We start from the raw sequence: 22,426 nt of genomic DNA, 5'->3' as shown, positions 1-22,426 counted from the left end.
CAAAACTAATGGTCCAAAATAATACTACGTTATGGATGTGTCTCAATAATGTGACTTCTAACTGGGTGCTTGCAGCATGTTGAACTTTGGCAGAATAGTCATTTTCCCCCCTACCTCCCCCATCTCTGTCTAGCTGTCTTCCAGTGCATTTAGGCACCCACATGTTTGCAGACTGTACAGGTGGTGTCCAGGGCCTCTGGAAGGTCCTTTGCTTGTTTGATCTGTCTGTGTGCCAAAGAGTCAAACCACAGCATATAAATCTTTACCCAGGCTTAGCGTAAATCTTTCTCCAACCACAACTGCCATCTGAAAGGCTTTAATCTCCCAGCTTCCACTTCTGCAATCAATAAAGGGAAAGAAGGCTTTGCCCATCACCCTCATACATTGATTTTTTAAAATCAGAGGGATTCAGATTGGCAAATCCCATCAACATTTATCATTTAATTGTTTAGCTATTTCTTAGAAGAGCTGCATCCTAATTGGTTGCTGTAACCATAAAAGTATGTTGGTTTTAAACATGATAGTATTCCTGTATTTCCATTCTGTCCCTTTCCCTTAGTCGTCTAATTGTCCCACTCAATCCTCGCCCCACAGAAATTAATTCCAGTGCAATTCAGAGTGCTGGATTTTACCTGTGAAGACTTCTGTGGCTTGGGATCTGGTTAACCAAAGGACTGTATTCTCCCGTGTGAGCCTGTTCCAACCTGGCATTAGTTGGCTGAATTCCTCTCTGCATCCCACATGCTGCTGAGATGCGACCAACAGAGGTGTAGGGCAGGCCTTTTCAGTGGTGGCTTTCCAGCTACGCAATCTCCTTCCCCTTTTAAGGAGACAGTAAATATGTGACTTTTTGACAACTTGACAGAGCACTGCACCATGTGCCCCCTTTAATAAGAAGAGCCCCTCTGGATCAGGCCAAAGGCCCATCTAGTCCAGCCTCCTGTATCTCGAAGTGGCCCACCAGATGCCTCAGGGAGCACACAAGACAACAAGAGACCTGGTACCCTCCCTTGCATCTTGCATTTTGAGGTAGCCTACTTCTGAAATCAGGAGGTTTCACATACCCATCATGGCTTGTAATCTGCGATGGACTTATCTTCCGAAATTTGTTCAATCCCCTTTTAAAGGCATCCAGGCCAGATGCCATCACCATATCCTGTGGCAAGGAGTTCCACAGAGTAATTATTATTTATTTATTTATTTATTAGTATAATTTATATCCCGACTTTCCGCTAAAAGGAGCACTCAATTACATGTCAGATAAAGAAATATTTTCTTTTGTGTGTCCTAACTCTCAACACACAATTTTAGTGCTCTGGTTCTGATGTTGTGTGAGAGGGAAAAAGAGCAATAGTTCTTAACCAACTATGTTTTGGGCATTGTCAGGTTTAAGTAGGTAGCAGAGGGGTGGAGTTGGTCATCCTCTTGGCCTTGTTGCAGGGCAGGGAGCCACCAGACCTGCAGGTGGTTCTTGGGAAGGTCTGGCAGGACCCTAAATCATGCCCTGCTCCTTGTTGTGATACTGAAACTTGAGATATGGCTTGCTGCAGAGATGCTGCCAGTCATCATTGGGTGAAAAGCTTGTCTTTTAAAAAAGTCTGTTTCCCTAGTACAGGGGTGTGCAAACTTTTTGACAGGAGGGCCACATCATCTCTCTGACACTGTGTTGGGGGCCAGGATAAAAAGAATTTAATTTACATTTCAAATTTGAATAAATTTACGCAAATGAATGTATTAGAGGTGGAACTTACATGAATGAATGAAGGTCTTACAATAGCTCAAGACCTGTAAAAGGCCTTACAGAAAGGAAGGCCAGCCTTTCCTTCGTTGCAGCTGCTTCATCACATTTGTGAAACAGCAAGCAGTGGAGGGAGCCCTCGGCCCACAGTTCACGCGAGAGGTCGAACAGTCGCCTTCACGCTGAGATCGGTTGCGTCAGGCCAGTGTGGGCTCTAGCAAATCTCCAGAGGGCCAGAGGCTCATTGGAGACTGGGGGCTTCCCATGGGCCAGACTGAGAGTCCCCGAAGGCCGCATGTGGCCCCTGGGCCGGGTTTTGGTCACCCCTGCCCTAGTACTTTGACACCCCCAAACAAACTGGACTGGAATAATACATTCATGTTTGCTCCACTGATGAGCCGTTTTATGTCATTTTCTTTCTTTCTCTGCCATGTGCTTCCCTAACATCTCCACTGGTTGCCTCCCAAGGACAGCTGGGATGCTATTTGGGGAAGGGTTTCGTGCCTTCGTAACAGACTGGGACAAAGTGACAGCCACGGTAAGCAGAGGAGGAGGAGGAAGATGTTTATGTTGGGAAGGGTGAGAGGATGGCAACAGGTTGGCCTTAGTGTCAGCATTGGGCTAGAAGTTGTATGGAATTGTATTGGGTGGCTAGATGTAAAATGTGTTGTGGTTGAAATGTTCCTTATGGTGGTTGCTGCACGTATGATGCTGCCTTACTGAGTTCAACCTTCAATCTGTCTAGCTCTATTGCCAGCACTGACTGGCAGCATCTCTCCAGGAGGTTTCGGACTTGGAGTCTTCCCCAGCCGTGCCTGGAGAGGCAGCCAGGGATCGAACCTGGGATCTTCCCTGTCTAAAGCAAAGGTCATTGACCTGCATTCCTTTCCCACTACTGTTGTAGGTTTTTGTGGTATTGCTTTATGTGTTAGCTTTGGATACTCAGCCATGTAAGCTACGTGGCTGAAGGGGGTTTGCCCAAAGCACGAAAGGTAACATGTTATATCTTCATATGAAATTTAAATTATTTAAAGGTCATTGACCTGCATTCCTTTCCCACTGCTGTTGTAGGTTTTGGTGGTATTGCTTTATGTGTTAGCTTTGGATACTCAGCCATGTAAGCTACATGGCTGAAGGGGGTTTGCCCAAAGCACGAAAGGTAACATGTTATATCTTCCTATGAAATTTAAATTATTTAGATGACGATATAAAATTGAGAAAATAAGCCGGAATATAATAGAGATGTGTCTTGATTTGCATAACAAATAATGTAGGTTGTAAAATGGAACTTTCCATCTAGCAGAATTGGGGTTACTTTGATTAAGAATTTCAGGGCATTGGTCTTCCTAAAGCATGTACGCAACCCCGATGGTCCAACCCGCTGAGGCAAAGGCTGTGTTTTCAAAAGGGCTCTGTTGGACCCACCTAGTGCTGCTCTGGGGCATAGGTCCAAACCCCCAACTTGGATGCTAGAGTAGGGAATGAGTTCTGAGCCGTGGCCAGTCAACTCCCCTGTTTTTTAGAAATCCAGCTATGGCTTGTAGGCATTTGATTCCCAGGTAGCTTTGTTGGTGCTGACACATAGGAAGAAAACCATGGATGGAGCAGTTTGGCAGCTTTGGGGAAGGCCAGGGAAGGTGTAAATGCTCTCCTTTCACTGTGAATGAGGATACAAATAGGTTGCCAAGTGGGCACGTCTCTTGCTCTTGGCTGCTCCTCTGCTCCTTTTAGCAAGCAGCCATTGTGCTTTAGCGACACTAGGTGGCGCCTCTGCCCTTAGGCAGCGAGAGCCACCCAAACACAGTCCCGTTCTTTGAGGGCTGATCACGGGCTCAGGTTTCAGGACTGCCCCTTAATTGCCAGCTGTTTTAATTGCTCTGCCATTGTTGTGGTGGGGGAGCTGCAGAAACGGTGATACAGTCGCCCAGAGGTGTCTCTCCCCCCCTCCCCCCAATAGTCCTTGTGTAACTCTTGGAGCCACTCAGTATAGCAGGCGTCTGTTGAGGACACCAATCGTTTGGGCTCCGACTGTGCTGTCCCTCCTTTACAAGCTTCTTTTCCTGAGCTCGGTGAGGGAGGCCAAGAGGAGCATCTGTGGGGTTGCTGAGCAACAAGAGGATTTTCTGCAGCTGGATTTGGACTGCAGTGCAGTGAGGCTGACTCCTGGCCGTCCGTGTGGATGGGGAACAGAGGCTGGTGCAGCTGCTGGCTGAGACAGTTCAAGCAGGCGCATCCTGCGAAGGTACTGTGGGCTGTCACAGCAGGACCAGCCCAAGACTTGGTGACTCAGGAGGTGCCAGTTGCAGCCAGATGCTGCCTTGCTCTCCTGGCAGCCCATTAGCTACTTGTCCCGCTTCTATATACGGAAAGAGAAGGAAGAAGAGTGGAAGCATGGAGGAGAAGAGAGTGGGAGCCTAGAATGTTTTGCTGTAGTCCACCATCGTCCTCTCCTCCACACTTGGAGGGATGCTCTAGTCCACTATCTTTCTCTCCTCAACACTTTCAGGGTCTCTAGCCCGCCATCCTCTGCACTTTTAGGGACACTCTAGCCCACGATCCTCCTCTCCTCCGCTCCTTCAGGGTTTCTCTAGTTCACCACACTTTCTACCCGGTTCCTTGCTAGCCCTCCTGTCCTATATGCTTCTGTCCTTCCTATTCAAATCCAGGGAGGCGCCCCCCCCCCATTGTCAGTCTGCCACCTCATGGGCCGGACAAGTCGCTAGGCTACATCCCTGCACCTTGTTTCACTCCTCCTTGGTTTTGCTTGTGAGATGACGGTTTTCTGAAGCCTTGGGAGGGAGCACTGAACACAGCTGGCAGCTCACCAGCAGGCAGTTGAAGCATTTAGAAATGAAGGTTTGGGTCAAGTTTATCTTGCAGTGTCTAGTTTGGGTGAGAAAATATCATTTGGTGAGGGGTTTGGACGTTGAATTGTTCCGTGCAGAATAATTTAACTCTTTGTTTGCAATACACCTCCATTAAATGAATTCAGCAATAAATAATTATTGAGGAAGATATTTCATTGCTTTTAACTAGGTTCGTTTTTGAACTTTTGCAAACAAAATACTTGCAGTAGGATTTAAAACCACAGCCTGAATCACACAGTGGTGTCACATTTAGTATTCAGGGATTCACTTCTGGATCACATAAGAATTCTGCTGGATCAGACCCAGGGGCCATCTAGTCCAGCTTGCTAGATGGTGGACATAGCGGCCACCATAGCTTGCTTGGGGGACATAGCGGCCCACCACATGCCTCAGGGAGCACACACAAGGCCACAAGATAGTTGCGTCACTCTGCCACCTTCCTACATCTAGCATTCTGTTTACCCTCACGTGGCAACCAAGAGAGCGGAGGTTGATTTTCGATCTCAGTTTACTGAGAAAGACTCTCTAAACCAGCTTTGGAGCTTGGTTCAGTGCCCTGTTCCGAAGCACCTTTAAATTTACTGCTTGCCTGAGATTATTTCTTATTCTCTGGAAGTACCATACAGAGTCAGCAGCTCCCCAGCCTGATTTTGGGCCCCAGAATGCCTCGGCTCTTGTACCAGCCTTGCCTCTGTTGACCTCTTCTGGTTGCCTACAGGGATTCCAAAGGTCTTTGAGGGGCCTGCTGGCAGCCGCATCTGATTTCTGCAGTTCCTGAAGGAATCCACGCCAGCACGTCCACCCCTTGGGAAGCTCTCACCATCACCAGTTAAGAACATAAGAGCAGCCCCACTGGGTCAGGCCATAGGCCCATCTAGTCCAGCTTCCTGTATCTCACAGTGGCCCACCAAATGCCCCAGGGAGCACACCAGATAACAAGAGACCTGCAAGGCTTCCTGGGAATTGTAGTTAAGAACATAAGAACAGCCCCACTGGATCAGGCCACAGGCCCATCTAGTCCAGCTTCCTGTATCTCACAGCGGCCCACCAAATGCCCCAGGGAGCACACCAGATAACAAGAGATCTGCAAGGCTTCCTGGGAATTGTAGTTAAGAACATAAGAACAGCCCCACTGGATCAGGCCATAGGCCCATCTAGTCCAGCTTCCTGGATCTCACAGCGGCCCACCAAATGCCCCAGGGAGCACACCAGATAACAAGAGACCTGCAAGGCTTCCTGGGAATTGTAGTTAAGAACATAAGAACAGCCCCACTGGATCAGGCCATAGGCCCATCTAGTCCAGCTTCCTGTATCTCACAGCGGCCCACCAAATGCCCCAGGGAGCACACCAGATAACAAGAGACCTGCAAGGCTTCCTGGGAATTGTAGTTAAGAACATAAGAACAGCCCCACTGGATCAGGCCACAGGCCCATCTAGCCCAGCTTACTGTATCTCACAGCGGCCCACCAAATGCCCCAGGGAGCACACCAGATAACAAGAGACCTGCAAGGCTTCCTGGGAATTGTAGTTAAGAACATAAGAACAGCCCCACTGGATCAGGCCACAGGCCCATCTAGTCCAGCTTCCTGTATCTCACAGCGGCCCATCAAATGCCCCAGGGAGCACACCAGATAACAAGAGATCTGCAAGGCTTCCTGGGAATTGTAGTTAAGAACATAAGAACAGCCCCACTGGATCAGGCCCTAGGCCCATCTAGCCCAGCTTCCTGTATCTCACAGCGGCCCACCAAATGCCCCAGGGAGCACACCAGATAACAAGAGACCTGCAAGGCTTCCTGGGAATTGTAGTTAAGAACATAAGAAGAGCCCCACTGGATCAGGCCCTAGGCCCATCTAGCCCAGCTTCCTGTATCTCACAGCGGCCCACCAAATGCCCCAGGGAGCACACCAGATAACAAGAGACCTGCAAGGCTTCCTGGGAATTGTAGTTAAGAACATAAGAACAGCCCCACTGGATCAGGCCATAGGCCCATCTAGTCCAGCTTCCTGTATCTCACACCAAATGCCCCAGGGAGCACACCAGATAGCAAGAGACCTCATCCTGGTGCCCTCCCTTGCATCTGGCATTCTGGCATAAGTTGTAATTGGAGGACCTGGTTTCCTGCCCAAAGAGGCTCATAGGAAGCAATTAACGCACAGAATGTGCGAGATGGAAAAAAATAAATCAAGCCCCATTCAGTCTTTTGCTGTTCTTGCATAAGTCACCTTGCATCACTTGCTTTTGCAGCATTTGCTGGTGTTAGGTGCTTGTTTCGATGCCAGGACGCATGGGGCTGTGCTTGGTTCAGAGTTTATGCATAAGGTCGCACCAGCAGCGCACCTTGTCCAGTGCCTCTTCTGCCACAGCAGATGTGGCAGTGATGCCATGGCCTAAGTGTTTAGTGCCCTAGGCACTTCTCTGACTGCTGAACTTTCCACAGACCCAGCCCACAACAACTCCCAACTTTTCCCTACAACCATGAAGGCTAGAAATTTGACTCAAGGTGTTTAAAAAAAAAAAGCAAAAAATTCAAAATCATCATAAAATATTATTACTGAAAGGGACCTTGGAGGGTCGTCAGTGCAGTCATACTGGCCACTCCACAGGGACAGATTTGCTTGGTTTGGCCAGATCTTCTGAACACCTTAGTTCTCCCCTCATCTCTTTGGCCTTACTGCTGGATTGGCTCCCCCCTTCTCTCACAGCCCCCCACTAACAGCACCGCCTCTCCTTTGGTCATGTCCAAAGGTCACATGACCAAGGACCTTAACCTTTTCCTCCCCACATCCTTCTGGCTTCCCCCATCATCTGCTTTCAGTTGCTTATTCCTGGACTACCTGATACCTTTGCTTCCCAACCTCCTTGGCTCTCTTGTAACTCAGTGAGGGAACACCTGCTTTGTTAAAGGGGGGCAGAGAAAGTCTTCTGTTTAAAATCCTGGAGAAACACTGCCAGCCAGTGTTGATGGGACTGAGAACTGTGAACTGACAGTCTAACTCAGTAGGTAGCATCTTCCTAGCTGTTGTGCCTGCATGAAGTTCATATTCCAAGTTAAGCAGCTTCGCCTTCATTTTTCTAAAGTGTTCACATTTGAATTGGCCTGTAGCAATAAATCTGCCTGACTATCCCCTGTGGGCATTTTCTTCTGGGCCTGGAAGCTTGTTCTGGGTTTGAGTGTAGGAAGGGAAACTCATGTTGCTGAATTACATTATATTTTAATTTTAAAAGCTTGCATTTCACCTTGATTACAGAGTGACCCAGCGGCCTTCATTTATTTGGTCCACGGCAAAGGCCAGAGAGTACTCCCGTTTGGGTCTATAGTCCCTTGGCGGTTCACAGATTTGAGTACGTTGTCTCCCCCCTTCCAAAAACAAGGTCCCTCCGACTGTTCCTTTTCTGGCCAAGCTGATCTTTCCCTTGCTGAGATGTTCTTTCTAGTAGCCAAGGTCAGAGCAATTTCCCAGGGTCCCTTTGTCCTGGGAGCCAGATGGGATGCCATTTCCCAGGGATTCCATATCCTCTGGCTGAAGGTGCCCCCCTTCAGGTGCGGAGTCCCCAGACAATGCTGTAGCAGTGGTTCAGCTGAGTAACTCTGCATTGTTTTCTGACTTAATTCAGTAACTCTTTATTCTTAATGGGCACCACTAGACATTGAAAACTCTGGCAATGGGAGTTGCTTAACTGAAGTTTATCAAGGAAGCTTCAGTGGCATTAAAGCAGCCTGAGGGGAGCTAGTTAACCTTACTGAATGTAACCTTCCCAATACCTGTACCTTTGGGTGGGCCTGGGGAAAGAAAGCCAGAACTGTGTTCTGCATCTCAGCCAACATCATCTCCCTCTTCTACTTTCCGCCCTTGAAGCCTGCAGAGCATGCAGGCAGCCTGAACCCCCTGTAAGCTGGGACTCCCTGCCTCCAGGGGTAATTTGTTGGTACATGGGGGGGAAGAGCTCTTAGCGACATTGGAATAGCCCATTAATCAGCTTCAGCCTTTTGCAGCTTGATTGCAGGAGGAGGAGAACAGCTGCAGATTTTTTATTTTGGTGTCCCTAAGGACGGGAACCGGGTGGGAACGTTTAGCAGCTCTTTCAGCAAGGAAAGAGGATGCACAATGCAGTATGCGTGTGTTCATGCAGGAGACCTGTAAGTCTAGATCCCCATTCAGCAAGACAATCGGCTGGCGCAGCTCTGAGAATCCTAGCATTTTTCTTCTAAAGTTTCTAGTCCTCACCATTGTGGTTTAAAAAAAACAACCCAACTGATAAGGGAAGAGTTTCAATCAATTTAGTAGACCTTCTGATCTAGTAGTTTTGTCAGATCAAGATCTGGGCATTGTTTCCACTGCATTAGGCTTTGCTTGTTCCAAGATTCACGTATTCAGACATTTACTAAAAGAAGATAAAATATACCGTTGCTAACTTTGCTTCACAGCATTCAGGAAATCAACGTTTGTATTGATTGTATGCATAATTAATTAATTTTGCTTAATTGTTTTATCTGAAATATAACTGGTGGTGTGCAGGCATCTATGTTTTAGAAACTGCAGGTGGCGCTGGAAGGCAGTTGGTCAAAACCTTTTTATCACTGAGAGTCAGTAAATTTGGGTATGTGCATTACTATAGTTAAAATGTTGTTTTTACTACTCCAGTGGTTGTGGCTCTGCTTTGGGGGACGCCTACACCATAGAAACAAGAGCACGGATCAGGCAGGAAATACAAGCAGCTCTTGTTTTCGTGTATTTTGGGAAGTTCTAACCATGGTTTGGGCTCTCAAACATGGTTAGCACAGATCGTGGTTTGCACAGGTTAGGGCAGCGGTTCACAAACTTTTTAGCCCAGGGACCCACTTTTTAGAAGTACAGTCTGTCGGGACCCACCGGAAGTGATGTCATTAACCCGCAAGTAACATCATCAGTTTAGTCTTCAAACCTAAGTCGCAATCAGCCAAATTACACAGCATGCTTGTGTTGTCGTTTTGCGGAGCTTGGAATTCAAACGCTCCAGCTCAAAAGTAAAAGCGGAATGCGGACTTGGACCCTCCTCCAACCACACAGCCAGCATCCCAATTCCAGCATCCGTATTTCCCACCTATTCAGAGCAAACCATCATGCCTGGCTCCCACCAGGCTCCCCCTCCCTGCCCAGCAGTTCTGTACCCTGTATTTTCAGTTCTATATTTTCACTGGTGGTTGAGCTAGGTGCTGCGTGACCCACCTAGTGGGTCCCGACCGACAGTTTGAGAAATGCTAAGCTAGTGTATTCGGCGGACTTTTAAAGAGATGTTAAGTATAGGCTTCAAGGTTCATTTATAGCTAATCTTCAGGCTAAATAGTTAAAATGCTGCTAATAGATTTTATTTGTTTAATCAGATTTTAAAATTTCTTATATTGTGTTGAATTTCTCTTCATCTCTGCTTTGATCTAGTTTGTGTTAAGTCTTCAAGTGCCTCCTGTTGTTGTTTTTTTTCCCCCCTCTGCCAGGTGGCAGGTTTGACTCTCCTGGCAGTTGGCATTTACAGCGCCAAGAACGCGACTGCCGTTGCTGGCCGATACATTGAGGCTCGGTTGGGCAAGCCGTCTTTGGTGAGGGAGACCTCCCGCATCACTGTCCTGGAAGCACTCAAGCATCCCATTAAGGTGCGTCTGCCAACTCTGAGGACAGCCTAGCAAAGAGTCAACTGGAGGCCATCTCCTTTTTCTACTTCAGCCCGCTGCCTGCCCATTTTCCTGTTCTATTCCTGCCATTTTAGCTTCCCTTACCACTGCTGTGCTCCTTCCTTGGCCTGAGAACATCCTGGCGATTGATGTTGACTGTGAGAAAAGAGCTTGTGGAGGGCACTGCTTGCTCACCCAGTTTATCTTTTCTGCTCACCCTAGGCAAACAGGAAGTGACCCAAATTGCTTTTTAGTCTCTCTGGCATTAGTAAGCACATTTGAATATATGAAGGTGCCTTATGCTGAGTCATACCCTTCACTGATTTAGCTCACGAATGTCTACAGTGAATGTGGCAGATCCCCATGGTTTTTCTCATCCCCATCCAAAGGGTGAAGTGGCGCTTCAGTGTATGCAAAGCAGGGGTTCCCCTACTGAGCTGTGGGTGTTCCTGATAAGCATATAAGCTCCCTGACTGAGTCAGACCCTTGGTTCATCTGCTCTGTATTGCCTGCACTGAATGGCAGCATCTTTCCTGAGTTTCACTCAAGGGACTTTTCCCAGCCCTACCTAGAGATGCTGTCAGGGATTGAACCTTGGAACTTTCTTCCTGGAAAAGAGGTGTACTGTCCCTGAGTTGTGGTCCCTTCCCTATTAAAGGAAGGTATGACTATGATTGCGCTTAAGCTAGTACAAGTCCTTTGCGCTGGCTTCTGGGTGTTGCGAATGTGCCGTAAAGCATTTGCACCACTGGGAGTCGGGGAGGTTGGTGCGAGGATACATGTCCCGTCCCTCTGCACCAGAGCAAGCCCCAGAAAAGGTAAGTTTGCACTGCCACTGGGCCTTTGGCACAAGGGTTTGTTGAGGGTGTTCCGGGACAGGTGGAGGGCTGGGTAGACCCATGGGTGGGATGGGCCCGGGAGGGGTATGGGACCAGCCTCTGGTTGGATCCTGACCCCCCTCCCAAGCAGTCTGGCCTGACATCTGACTGCTCGGATCTGTCCCAGCAATTTAGCTGGCACAGATCCAAGTAGCCCCATTGCAGTGACTGTATAAGGATAAGGGGAAAAATATCCCCTTGTCTCAAGCTGCACCACAGCCACCTCCAACCCTGCCTGCCAGCTGACCTGCCTGTTCCAGCACAGGTTAGGACGGGGCTGTGACATGCAAAGCTGCACCTTTGGGGGGGGGGGGTGTGTGTGGTCACTGCTAAAACATCAAAGGAAAGGAGAATAGTGCTATGCTTATGACCTGGTTTTACCTCTGGTTGTGGAGCATTGGACTGTTCACCTGGAGAGAGTTGCCAGGATGTGTTTGGTGTCAGAGGGAAGACAGCTGGATTTTGGTTAGCACTTAACAGGTCCCCATGCTTCATCCTACCTTACCTCTGACAAGAAGGGAGGGGGGGTTGGACTAGATTACCTCGAGGTGCATCCAGACTCTTGACATTTGGTGCTTCAGTAGGAGGGAGCTTGGCTGTTCCCTCCTTGCTTATGGGTGACCAGCTGGAGTCTGCTCCTGAAGGGCAAACGCTGAGTGGTTACAATTAGCAGGACTGCCCCAAATACCTGCTTTCTGATATGGCAGCTGCTTTAAGCTTACCTTTTCTGTTTCTCTCCCTTCTCAGGTTGGGAAGCGGCTGACCAGTAAGGCCCAGGACGCTCTTGAAGGGGTCGTTCTCAGTGTGAGTAACAACACTTAATGTGTCTCTGGCACTTTTCAGAACTCAGATAATTTCTTAGGGGTCATCTACTCAAGAAGTAGAAATTTCATTAGCAATCCTTGCCATAGCAAGTCCAGTCAGATGAGCCATCAAGCTTGGTATTCCTAGCAGTGGCTACTTTTCCTTCTTACAGAGCACCCAGACCAAGGGACGTCAACTAAAACTGACTGGTGGGAGAGTTAGAACAGACAGAAGGAAATATTTCTTTACTCGGCATGTGATTAATCTTGGAACTCCCTGCCACAGGATATTGTGCCACTTGGCCTAGATGCCTTGAAAAGGGGCTTGGAAAGATTGATGAAGGAAAAGTTCATTACAGGTTACAAGTCATAGTGACTACATGCAGCCTTCAGGCTCCAGAGGATACCTGTCTCTGAATGCCAGATGCACGGCAGTGACTACAGGAAAGCGGGATCTTGTGTGTGCTCCTTGGTGGGGCACTGTGAGATGCAGGAAGTGGGATAGATGAGCCTTGGGCCTGATCCAGGAAGGCTCTTCTTATGACTTTTGAACTTGGAAGCTCCTGTTTGGCCGCTCACTCTCCTAGAGCTCAATCCTTGCGGTGTCTCCCTGGAAGCAAGTCCAACTGACTTACCCCCAGGAATGAGTGTAAAAGACTACGGGCTTAGCTGCTGTGACTTATCCTCTCTTGGGGATCCACTCTTCTCCAGCCCCCTTCCAGCTCCTCAAAAGCGGTGTTGATACCTCACCGGCCCCTTCTTGTGCTGTCACTGCTGGCTCTGTATAGGGCAGTAACGGCTGGGCCAGTTTAGCTGAGTCAATGGCAAGCAAGCTTCCACTCCAGGCATGCACAGGGGAACCTTTTAACTGCTTCGCTCTGGAACTGGGGGGGGGGAAAACCCCTGAATCATCAATGCTTAAAAAGCAAGACTTTCTCGTTTGTCAGCGTGCAAAAGTGCTTTTAGTTTCTGCCACTGCTTTGCTTGTCACAAATAGTGGGTAGGAATTAATGAGGCAAAAAGCGTGTTTGCCCCCTCCTTCCTGCACTTCTGGTGCTCCTTAGGGAGTTATCGTCTCGGGGGGAGATGGGGCGAGAAGCAATGTTTTGAAAAGGGGAGGCAGTTCCTTTTTTAAAAAAATCCAGTATGCTACACTGAGCAATGTCTGTGGGCTGGATTCTGCCAGCTGTGTTTGTACTCATGTGTGGTCCAAAGGTAGAGTTGGATCAAGTGGGTAGATCATAGGTGAAATTTTGGGAAAGACCATGGAAGCATTTTAACCGTAGCCACAAAAAGGCTCTATTCTATTGCAGGGGTGTCCAAACATTTTGGCAGGAGGGCCACATCATCTCTCTGACACTGTGTCGGGGGCAGGGAAAAAAAGAATTAATTTACAATTTGAAATTTGAATAAATTTACATAAATGAATATATTAAAGATGGAATGAGTGAATGAATGAAGGTCTTGCAGTAGCTCAAGGCCTATAAAAAACTTGCACAAAGCAAGGCCAGCCTTTCCTTCGCTGCCACTGCTGCATCACAGGCGTGAAGCAGCAAGTAGTGGAGGGAGCCCTTGTCCTGCAGCTCAAGTGAGAGGTCGAACAGTCTTTCTCTTGCTGAGAGGCCAGCACGGGCTCCAGCAAGTCTTTGGAGGGCCAGAGGCTCATTGGAGACCGGGGGCTCCCCGAGGGGCTGATTGAAAGGCCCCGAGGGCCGCAATATTTTTAATAGTGCATTGTTCTGGGATTTCCTACAGGCACCCAGGTGACTGGTGTGGGCAGTGGGCACTTAGACCAGGTGGACCCAAGTTTGGTGTGATCCAGCAGGCTTCCACCCCTAGTATGAACTCTGTGACTTGCTGACTGTCCCCATTCTCCCTGCTGTTCTCGCAGCCCAAGCTGGAGGAGCGCGTCCGGGACATCGCCATCGCCACGCGGAACACAAGGCAGAACCGAAGCCTATATCGGAATATCCTCATGTATGGGCCTCCTGGGACCGGAAAGACTCTGTTTGCCAAGGTAACCCAATTTCATCACAGTTACAGCAGAAGCTGCTGTCATTATTTTACATAGATGAAGCTGCTGCCTACTGAGTTTAACCCTTGGTCTGCCTAGCTCGTTTTGCCACACAGACTGGCAGCTGCTCTCCAGGATTTCTGAAGGGGGACTGGAGATGCTGCCAGGAATTGCCTGGGACTTTATCATGCAAACCATGTTATTTCCAGCATGGGGTGTGTGCGCTGGTGCTGCGGAAACACTGCCCCCACTAAACCACTCTGCGCTCAGGCAGTCTAAATTGTGCGCCACCCCTCCCCCCCCAATTCTCTGAGTTGCGTTCCTTGTTCAAAGTATGCCTTGCCTCTCTTCTTTTGCACAATTTTGCTGTTGCCATTTTTCGTCTTGCTCTTTTGCGTAATTCCAGCTTTGTGAGTCATGGGAGAGGCGAGTGCACTAAAGCCCCCTCCTCCACCCCCAATCTTGCTGGGTTCTGAGATTCCAGCAGCCCGTTCTCCTGCTTCTGCAGCACCCATTTCAGCATATCTTATCAGCCCATCGGGGCTAGAAATGCGCTTACTTCGTTTTGAAAAGGAAGACATAGCCTATTCGTTGGTGTGTTGGCTCACAGGCAGGTGGGGGCTGTTAAAACAGAGGTCCACCAGACCCCCTTCTTTTCCTGCACAACAAGGGGAATTGGGGCCTTTTGCCACCCTAAGGAGAGCCCGGCTGGGTGAAACCAACGACCCATCAAGTCTTGCATCCTGTTTCTCTCAGTGGCCCGCCAGCTGCTTCCCAGAGGCCCACAAGCAGGAAATCGAAGCAGTAGCCCTACCTTGCTGTGAGTCTGTCCATCCCTCTCCTAGCAACTGGTCTTCAGTGGTAGGCTGCCTCGAAACATGGTGTTTCTTTATAGTTTTGACCAATGGTCTTGAATAGCTTCTCATCCTCCCATGGATTTGTCTGATCTCCTTTATGAGGACATCTGAGCATTGTCTGGCTGCCAGTTTTATTTATTTAAGTATATACCTTGTAGATTCATCATAAGCAGGTTTATCTGCCTGTATTTCCACCATGGAACTTGAACTGAAGTCTCACCATCATCTACCCCAGGGGAAACTGTTTTGGGGGGAAAGGGGCTGACATTTGACAGTGACATCATCATGTCACAAACTTCTGGGTTGCTGAGCTCCTGGAAGTGGCTTTGCAGAAATCAGCTTGGGAGGTGAGGCTTCCTACCCAGTTGACTGTGTGCCAGATGGGAAATGGCAAAGCTGCCCACCTAGGCGAATGTCAAATTGGGCAGGAGGCTTCACCTCCCAGGCCAAACTCTGTGTGAGCCAGATTGTAGCATTTTGGTGCTACCTGAGGAGCAGCCTGAGATGCTGCGTTGGTGTGGCAGAAAAGCCATGGCAAGAATTAGACAACAGACACAGGTTTCAGAGAGGTTGAAAGTGCTGGAAGCAGGAGCAAGAATGAAATCAAGGGAGAAGTCAAGTGCCGTCTCCTGGCTCCCGACCCAGCTTTTTATTAAGTCTCAAAACACATGATATAAGGTTACGTAGTTGGGAAATTTCCACAAGGATGCTACCTTGCTTCATACTTGCTAGTTCTAGCTTTACAGCAAACACATTCCTAGATAAGATTCTCCTTCATAGCATTCTGCTGCTCACAGGCACAGAGTTCAATGACCCAACATATTTTCAAGGGCAGTTGAGTGTGCCCAACTGCGCAGGTGTGCCTGACTGTCCTTGATGCCAAATATGCTAAGACATCTTAGTGCCTGTGTATGTAATACTACACAGATGACTTTGGGTGGCGGGCCAGATTTGGCCTACAGGCCAAAGGTTTCTGACCCCTGATCTACACTCTTGTTTTCAGAGGGGTTTTTTTTTTTTTGGTCTTTTTATTTCTAAAAAAGTCCTAAATGCCCTTTTCCCCCCAGCTCTGCCTTTGGCAGTCAGGCGACCAGAACTGTACACAGTGATTCCCCCTCATCTCTCTCCTCCCTCTCCTTGGGCTTTTCCCGCTGCAGAGCCGGCCAGCCACACACAGGGAGCCTGACATAATTAGCAGAGGCAGCGGTGACACACCGCTGGTCGGGCTAGGCTCGTGAAATGTCTCGGCGGCCTTTGAGCTAGTCTGGAGGGAATAACCCCTTTGCCGACAGCAGGGGGCAGGGGAGATACAGGCCTTTTCATCGTGACACGGGACTGAGCCAAGAAGTGTTAACAGATGGGTGTCTCCCTTAGAGACCTCTCAAGGTCTGGTTCTTACTAAGGGAAGACTGTTCGTTGTATATGGGGAAGGGTGTTTACAGAGAAACTTAATTGCCTTATGGGAGTATAACTTAGCCATTGACTGTTTCTTATTTTGGTTCTGTTTAGCCAAAGCCTGCTGGCGGCACATAAAGCAAATTCCTGCCTGCTTTCCCTCTACTGCAGTGGTTCCCAACCTTTAGGCATCCGCAGACCAGTGAAGCAAAAATAGGAATTGTTGTGGACCACAAGCAAACCTCCCACCCTCCCACACACAAAATGTTGGGAATCAATGCTCTATAGGTTTTGAGCATCCGTTAGTTTTAAAATGGGATTTGGGCATTCTTTTGGTCTGATGCAGCAGGGTTGCTTCTGTTCCTCCGAGCTAACATTCTAGTTCCCAAGCTCAGAAACTGCGCAGGGCAGTTGCAACCCCACATTGTGCCCGCCTCATCTTCTGAACCTTTCAGAGGAACTGTTAGCATTCCTGTTTTCTGTAGTCTTGAGGGCTGGGACAGATTGACATTTGCTGGCTGTAAAGTTCTTTATGTCATGACCCCTTCCTTGAGCCGAAGCTGTGAGATCAACCTTGAGGAGGAAGGGGTAGCTGGGTTGGGAGGACAAGTCCCAGATCCAGTTAGCACAAGGACATGCCAGAGCTTGAGCTCCTTGAGAAACTAGCTTCTCCCATGCTCGGAACCTTGGGCAAGTTCAAGAGAACACTAGAACCAGCTGAGGGCCTGGAGGGATGCAATGGAGGAGTGGAAGGCTCTAGGCTAAAGGGCTGGTCCTCCCAAGTCTCTCCATGCTCCAGGAAAGGAGACAGAGTCTGGGAAGGGCAATCTGGGCTGGGAGGGGAAGTATTGAGGCCTTCATGTCTCAAGTCCTTGCTGGAGCAAAGTTGTGGAACTGGGTGGGGTCCCTGGAGACCTTTCTCCTCTAACCTTGCTGGAGCTTCTGGAGCTCTCCAGGGTCCTGAATCTGGCTTTGTGGGCTCCTGCTTAGGGGAAGAAGAGGCTGTGCTGAATTCTTTCAGACCTTTGGATGAATGTTGATTGCTGCTTCCGTCTCTTCCTTCCCTCTCTCCAGAAACTTGCCATGCATTCGGGCATGGATTACGCCATCATGACCGGTGGTGACGTCGCCCCCATGGGGCGGGAAGGAGTGACTGCCATGCACAAAGTCTTTGACTGGGCAAACACCAGCAGGAGAGGGTAAGTTGACCACCTGTTCCCCCCCCAATGGCTTTCTTGGGTCAAGAGCTTTCTGTTGCTTGGGCAGAATGGTGGAGTGATTTCCCTCCTCTCCTGGCCTCCACTTGCCACTAAGTCTCCTCTCCACATCTCCTTTGCTCCTTCCTTGTTTCACCAATCCCAGATCCTTGCAAGACATTTTGGAAATTTTTTCCAACGCTGAACCTGAAAAGCAGAGATGAACAACTGCTAGATGTGGGGCATTGGCAAGAAATGGCTGTGAGCTTTTGGTACTCAGGAGTCAGCTGCGCACAAGGTGCTCTGGGTGCTGCTGACCCAGAAGCCAGGAAGGGGGAGTCTTAAAAGAAATGTTGGCTGGGGTCAAAGCAAAAGTGGGGCAGGAGGGGATGGTGGATGTCTCCAGGAAAGCAACCATCGGGCAGAATCAGTTGTGCCGGGGGGAGTGGGGCATCTGTGCTGTGGATTTGCACAGAAGTTAAAGGGAAAGGAGAGAGAAAGAGACAGATATTTTGCCATCTGTTGTATGGGAATACAGTGAATACAGGTCTCCACTGGGTTTGGGGGTCTTTGGGGAGCAGGGGACACGGCTTGGCAGCCCAGCAGCACTTTGTATGTGTGAGATGCAGCCTTAGCATCCCGAAGGACCTGGGGAAGAAGCACCCACTCTGACCGGCAGCAGCTCATCAGTGTCTCGGGCAGACAGCTGCCTAGACTGGTAGCGCAACCCTTTGGCAATGGTGTAATTTGACTTCACTTGGTGGGGGCCACAATGCAGACGGCCACAGGGTTGGTCCCCGATTGAAAGCACTCTGGTCACAGCCGGCCTGGGAGAGAGCTTTGCTTCGGACTTAGAGGCAAAACTGCCAGTCAGAACAGGCAGGACCGGATTGACCAGTGGGCTCCGGCTGAGGCAGCTTCATGTTCTGAAGTGCGGGGGCGGCCGCATCCTGGATCTCACCAGGCAATGCACTGCATCGCCATAGCTCTTTCCTGCAGCGCCGGAGTGAACTAGCGCCTGTCGCAGGCTGATGTGTCTTGGCTTTCCATCCCCTTCCCCCCGTCCTTTTCCCCCCCCATGATGAATGCTCATTAAAATCCAATAAGAGGGTTCGCATTCAGTGTATTCTTTTCCTGTCCTATTTTGGGGGCTGCGAAAGGGGGGATCGGTGTTGAGTGTGCCTAATTGCTGACAAATGTGTCCCTTGATTGATTCTGGCAGCCATTCTCTCCCTGCGCCTGGCTCGATCCGCTGCCGCATTCATCACACGAACGTTTCTATTTTCCACTTGGGGGGGAGGGAGAAGGGAGGGGAGGAAAAAGCCCATGCGCTGAAATATTTAAAACTTGGAAAACCAACTTCCTTTGGCAGTTTATGTCTCCCAGTGTTGGGCTGGAGGGGAGAGAGAGAGAGAGGCAGGGAGGCAATGAGCGAGAGCACAGCGGGCGTTTAAAAATGGATCGGCAGCACTGGTTAAATTATTAACTTTGCCCAGGGGCCTGCCAGGAAACAGGCTGTGGCAGGTGGAGGGCAGACCTGGGGCTTTGCCTGCTTCAGTTGGCATCCCTTTTCCAGCGAATCTTGTCGGTCCTTGGAGCAAAGGGTGTCTCTTGAGCAAAATTCGAGTGCAGCATGGGTTTCCCTGGCCTCCTGTCTTAAGCAGACTGTTTCATTTTTTTCCCCCCCTTCAAATCTGTGCATCGAGGAACATTTGCATGCTGCAGGGGATTAGGGCGAGGAAGGGGATGTGTTCCAAGATGCATGCTTTGTGTAGCCGAGCCTGTTGGGTGCTCCGATAGTGGCTTTGTACAAACCAAAGCCTGTATATGTGAAGAGCTGCCAGATCAGGCCCAAGCCATTAACGGTCGGGGGGGGGGCAGAGTGTCTTAAAGTCTGCATTCTCTCATATTGACTGGCTACGTCCCCAGAGGTCTTCAGAGCAGGGCTTTTTTTGTGTGCCACTCTTGACTGGAGCAAGGAGGACAGCAGTGACAGGAAGAGCATTTTTGGTGATGGCTCCCCGAATGTTGGATTTCCTGGGTGGGTCTACCATTAAATGGAAAAGGGGTTTTAAAAATATCCATGCAGCCAAGACTCGCGCAGGGGACTCGGGTTGCGAATTCCCTCGCAGGCTCAGAGAGTGTTCTTGGACCAGACTCTCGTCCTAACCTGCTTGTGAAGCCAGACCCAAAACTGGGAAGAGAAGCCTCATGTGCTGCTGCTACTCATGCTCACCGGCAGCATGGAAATGCTATTGGTTCTTTGGATCCTTACCTCTTGGGGTGCACCCCACCTTCCTGTTCACAGCAGAGGTGACGAGGAAAAAAAAGATAGATCTTTGCCCCAAGGAGCTTACAGAGAGGGAGTAACCAAGGCCTGAGAGGAGAGGGGGAAGAACTAGCTGTGATACATTGACTGTCCAACATCCAGTGGCGCTGAGTTCCAGCAACTACTCGTGTGTCATGCAATTTTCCGTATTACTCTCTTCTTGCTTTGCTTGTCTTGATCCATCATAGAAGACTCCGCTAAGGTTTTTTCCTTTTTATTTCCACCCTCCCCTCTTCAGTCTCTTGCTGTTCGTGGATGAAGCTGACGCATTCCTGCGGAAGAGAGCAGTGGTAAGGGCCTTACCCCCTCCTTCCTTTCTCCATTCATCCCAGGGCTGATCCTCAACTGGCAGCATTTTCATTTAACCTGATTAGTTGGCCTTGGTGGGTGAGACTTATTGCAACCTTGTAAGAACTGCCCCTTCTACACCTGTAATTAAGTGACTTGGCACAGCCAAGTTAACTGTCTTGGTTAGTTAGCCGTGGGAGTGAATGGAAAGTCTAGCCAGGGGTGTTAGGAGGAGAATAAGGTGGCAGAAGTGGCACCTCAGGGCTGCAGAGGGACCCAGGTAGGGCTGCTCTTTTGTGGTTTGTCAGCCCTCTTTTAGCAGCTGCGGTTTGCATTTAATGCCTTTAATTTAATGCATTTAATGCCTGACTGCTCTGAGATGTGTTTACCCACCCTTGAGCCTTCTGGGACGAGTGGTGCGTTTTTAAAAGCCCAGCATGCAGTGGGGCTGGAAAAGCAAAGTTGCTCCGGGCCAGTGGGAGAACAGCATTGCAGAGCATGTCATCCATTGGGAATGGGGGACGTCACAAGGCGCTTTCTGAGACCACTGCTGGGATCCTTCTCGATTTATGTCTCAGCAGTTCATAGCTCAGTACTAAAGCAGCTCCTCTGCCTGCAGGAACTCCCCTTTTGGATCCCTGGCAGCATCTCTAGGTAGGGTTGGGAGAGACGCTTCTCTGATACAATGGAGAGATGCTGCCAGTCAGTGTCTGACAATACTAAGAGTCTGACTCTGCCAAAGGCAGCGTTGGATGTTTAGCTTTGTTTTGGAAAGATGTCTTGCTGCCCCTGAGGTCGCTCGTTAACATTGGATTTTATCTTTTTTTGTTTTACCTCTTGCAGGAAAAGATCAGTGAAGACCTGAGAGCAACCTTGAACGCATTCCTGCACAGGACGGGACAGCATAGCAACAAGTAAGGAGCGAGGGTGGAGGGCACCATGTCTCTGGTGCTCCCTGCCTTGTTTTGACATCCCAGCTCCTGCTACCATGCTCCCTGGGGGTTGGCAGGAGCAGAAAAGCCTACTGCTTTCCACTCTGAGACCTGTTCACGCTGCTTGACCCCAGGCCAGGGCTGTTGCATAATTACAACACTGTGTAAGGACCCAATCATCATCTGGTCTGCAAAGGTATCTTGGGTGCTTTCTTGCATTTCACACTGTCTGGGAAGCTGCTTGTTTTGACCCCATCCAGGTGGAGAGTGTAGGAGGCAGTGGCACCTGTCTCGGGGGTGCCTCTACCATTGGGAAGGGGCTGTCATGCAATGGTAGAGTCCCTGCTGTGCACACAGAAAGGTCTCGGGTTCAATCCCCAGGTAGGTCTAGGAAAGATCCCTGTCTGAAACCTTGGAGAGATGCTGCCAGTCTGTGCTTGACGACAGTGAGTCAAATGGTCTGACTCTGTAGGAAGCAACTTCATATGTTCAGATATGTTCTACAAATTGGGTATCATTTTGTGGGTCATTCCCACACATACAGGGGCAGGCTTCCAACAAATGAGATGCAGAGTTTCCTCAATGCTGGCTTTTGCTGCAGATGCTCGAATTTGTTTGCCCACTGAATTCCAGGAACAACTGTAGTTGACCTGTAGTTCCTCCCCTCTGCCCCAGCATTGCTCCCACGGATTATTCTAGAACGGTCCAAGAACTGTTCTGGATAAGGAAATGCTTGCCCAGCATTACAGGGAATTGAGTGTGTGGAAACCCTCCAGCGATGGCTCTGTTTGGAGCCCGGCTAATAGCCATCTGCTGGAAAAAAGCATTTGCTTTTGTACAGCCAGTTTTGCCTTTCTCAAGAGCCCTTTAAGGAGGCCCAGGTGTCAGTTTCAGGAGCTGCTAGGGGGGTTATCCAAAATGGCTGCTGCTTTGTCTTCTCCCAAAATGGCTGCCAGATTCCTGGGCTGAATGAAATCCCTCAGGAGTCCTGAGCGGCCCACACCAGCATTGTGTTTTCTGTGTTTTGCAGCACCACTTTAACTCAAGTGCATGTGGCTCAGATTTTCTTACCTCAAGTCTAAACTATGCTGTTTATTAGCAACAAGGCAGTCTAGATTATTAGATCTGAGCTAAGACCCCTCCTAATTTCGCCACCAATTTCTCACGCAGCAAAATTGGAGGTGTTTCTGTGATCATCATGGGGAAATGGAGGGGAGGCTTATTGGCACTCCCCCCCCCCCTTATTCCCTGCAACACACTCTCTTCCCCTTGACTCTCAATCTTTGTCATAACCTGGATGTAGATTTCCACATGCAGGCCACCCTCAGATGGTGCTGTAGATCTTTGGCTTCTCTCCTGAGCTGCCATCCTGCTCCTGGCTCTGTTGCCCCCAGTCACTCTGTTGTGTCAGGCTCCAGTTGGTGGATTTTATGGGATCTCTTTATGCTTTTTTAATTAGAAACCCAAGTCTGAAGACT

At 49.3% G+C, this 22,426-nt stretch overlaps 1 protein-coding gene across 1 annotated transcript in view; it reads left to right on the top strand.

Moving 5' to 3' along the window:
• The window catches only part of LOC136659986 (ATPase family AAA domain-containing protein 3), a 43,752-nt gene that overhangs the window by 7,659 nt on the left and 13,667 nt on the right, over positions 1-22,426 (top strand). Inside the window, exons 7-13 of the mRNA XM_066636911.1 lie at positions 2,207-2,276; positions 10,083-10,238; positions 11,882-11,938; positions 13,829-13,954; positions 17,278-17,402; positions 19,967-20,018; positions 20,860-20,930. Of these exons, the coding sequence (XP_066493008.1) occupies positions 2,207-2,276; positions 10,083-10,238; positions 11,882-11,938; positions 13,829-13,954; positions 17,278-17,402; positions 19,967-20,018; positions 20,860-20,930 (657 nt within the window). The remainder of the gene's footprint in view (positions 1-2,206; positions 2,277-10,082; positions 10,239-11,881; positions 11,939-13,828; positions 13,955-17,277; positions 17,403-19,966; positions 20,019-20,859; positions 20,931-22,426) is intronic.

This window comes from Tiliqua scincoides, chromosome 9, assembly GCF_035046505.1.
Source record: "Tiliqua scincoides isolate rTilSci1 chromosome 9, rTilSci1.hap2, whole genome shotgun sequence".
In the NCBI taxonomy this organism is placed as follows: Eukaryota; Metazoa; Chordata; class Lepidosauria; order Squamata; family Scincidae; genus Tiliqua; species Tiliqua scincoides.
The sequence above is the reverse complement of the archived record's forward strand: the minus strand, read 5'-3'. Positions and strand labels throughout refer to the sequence as shown.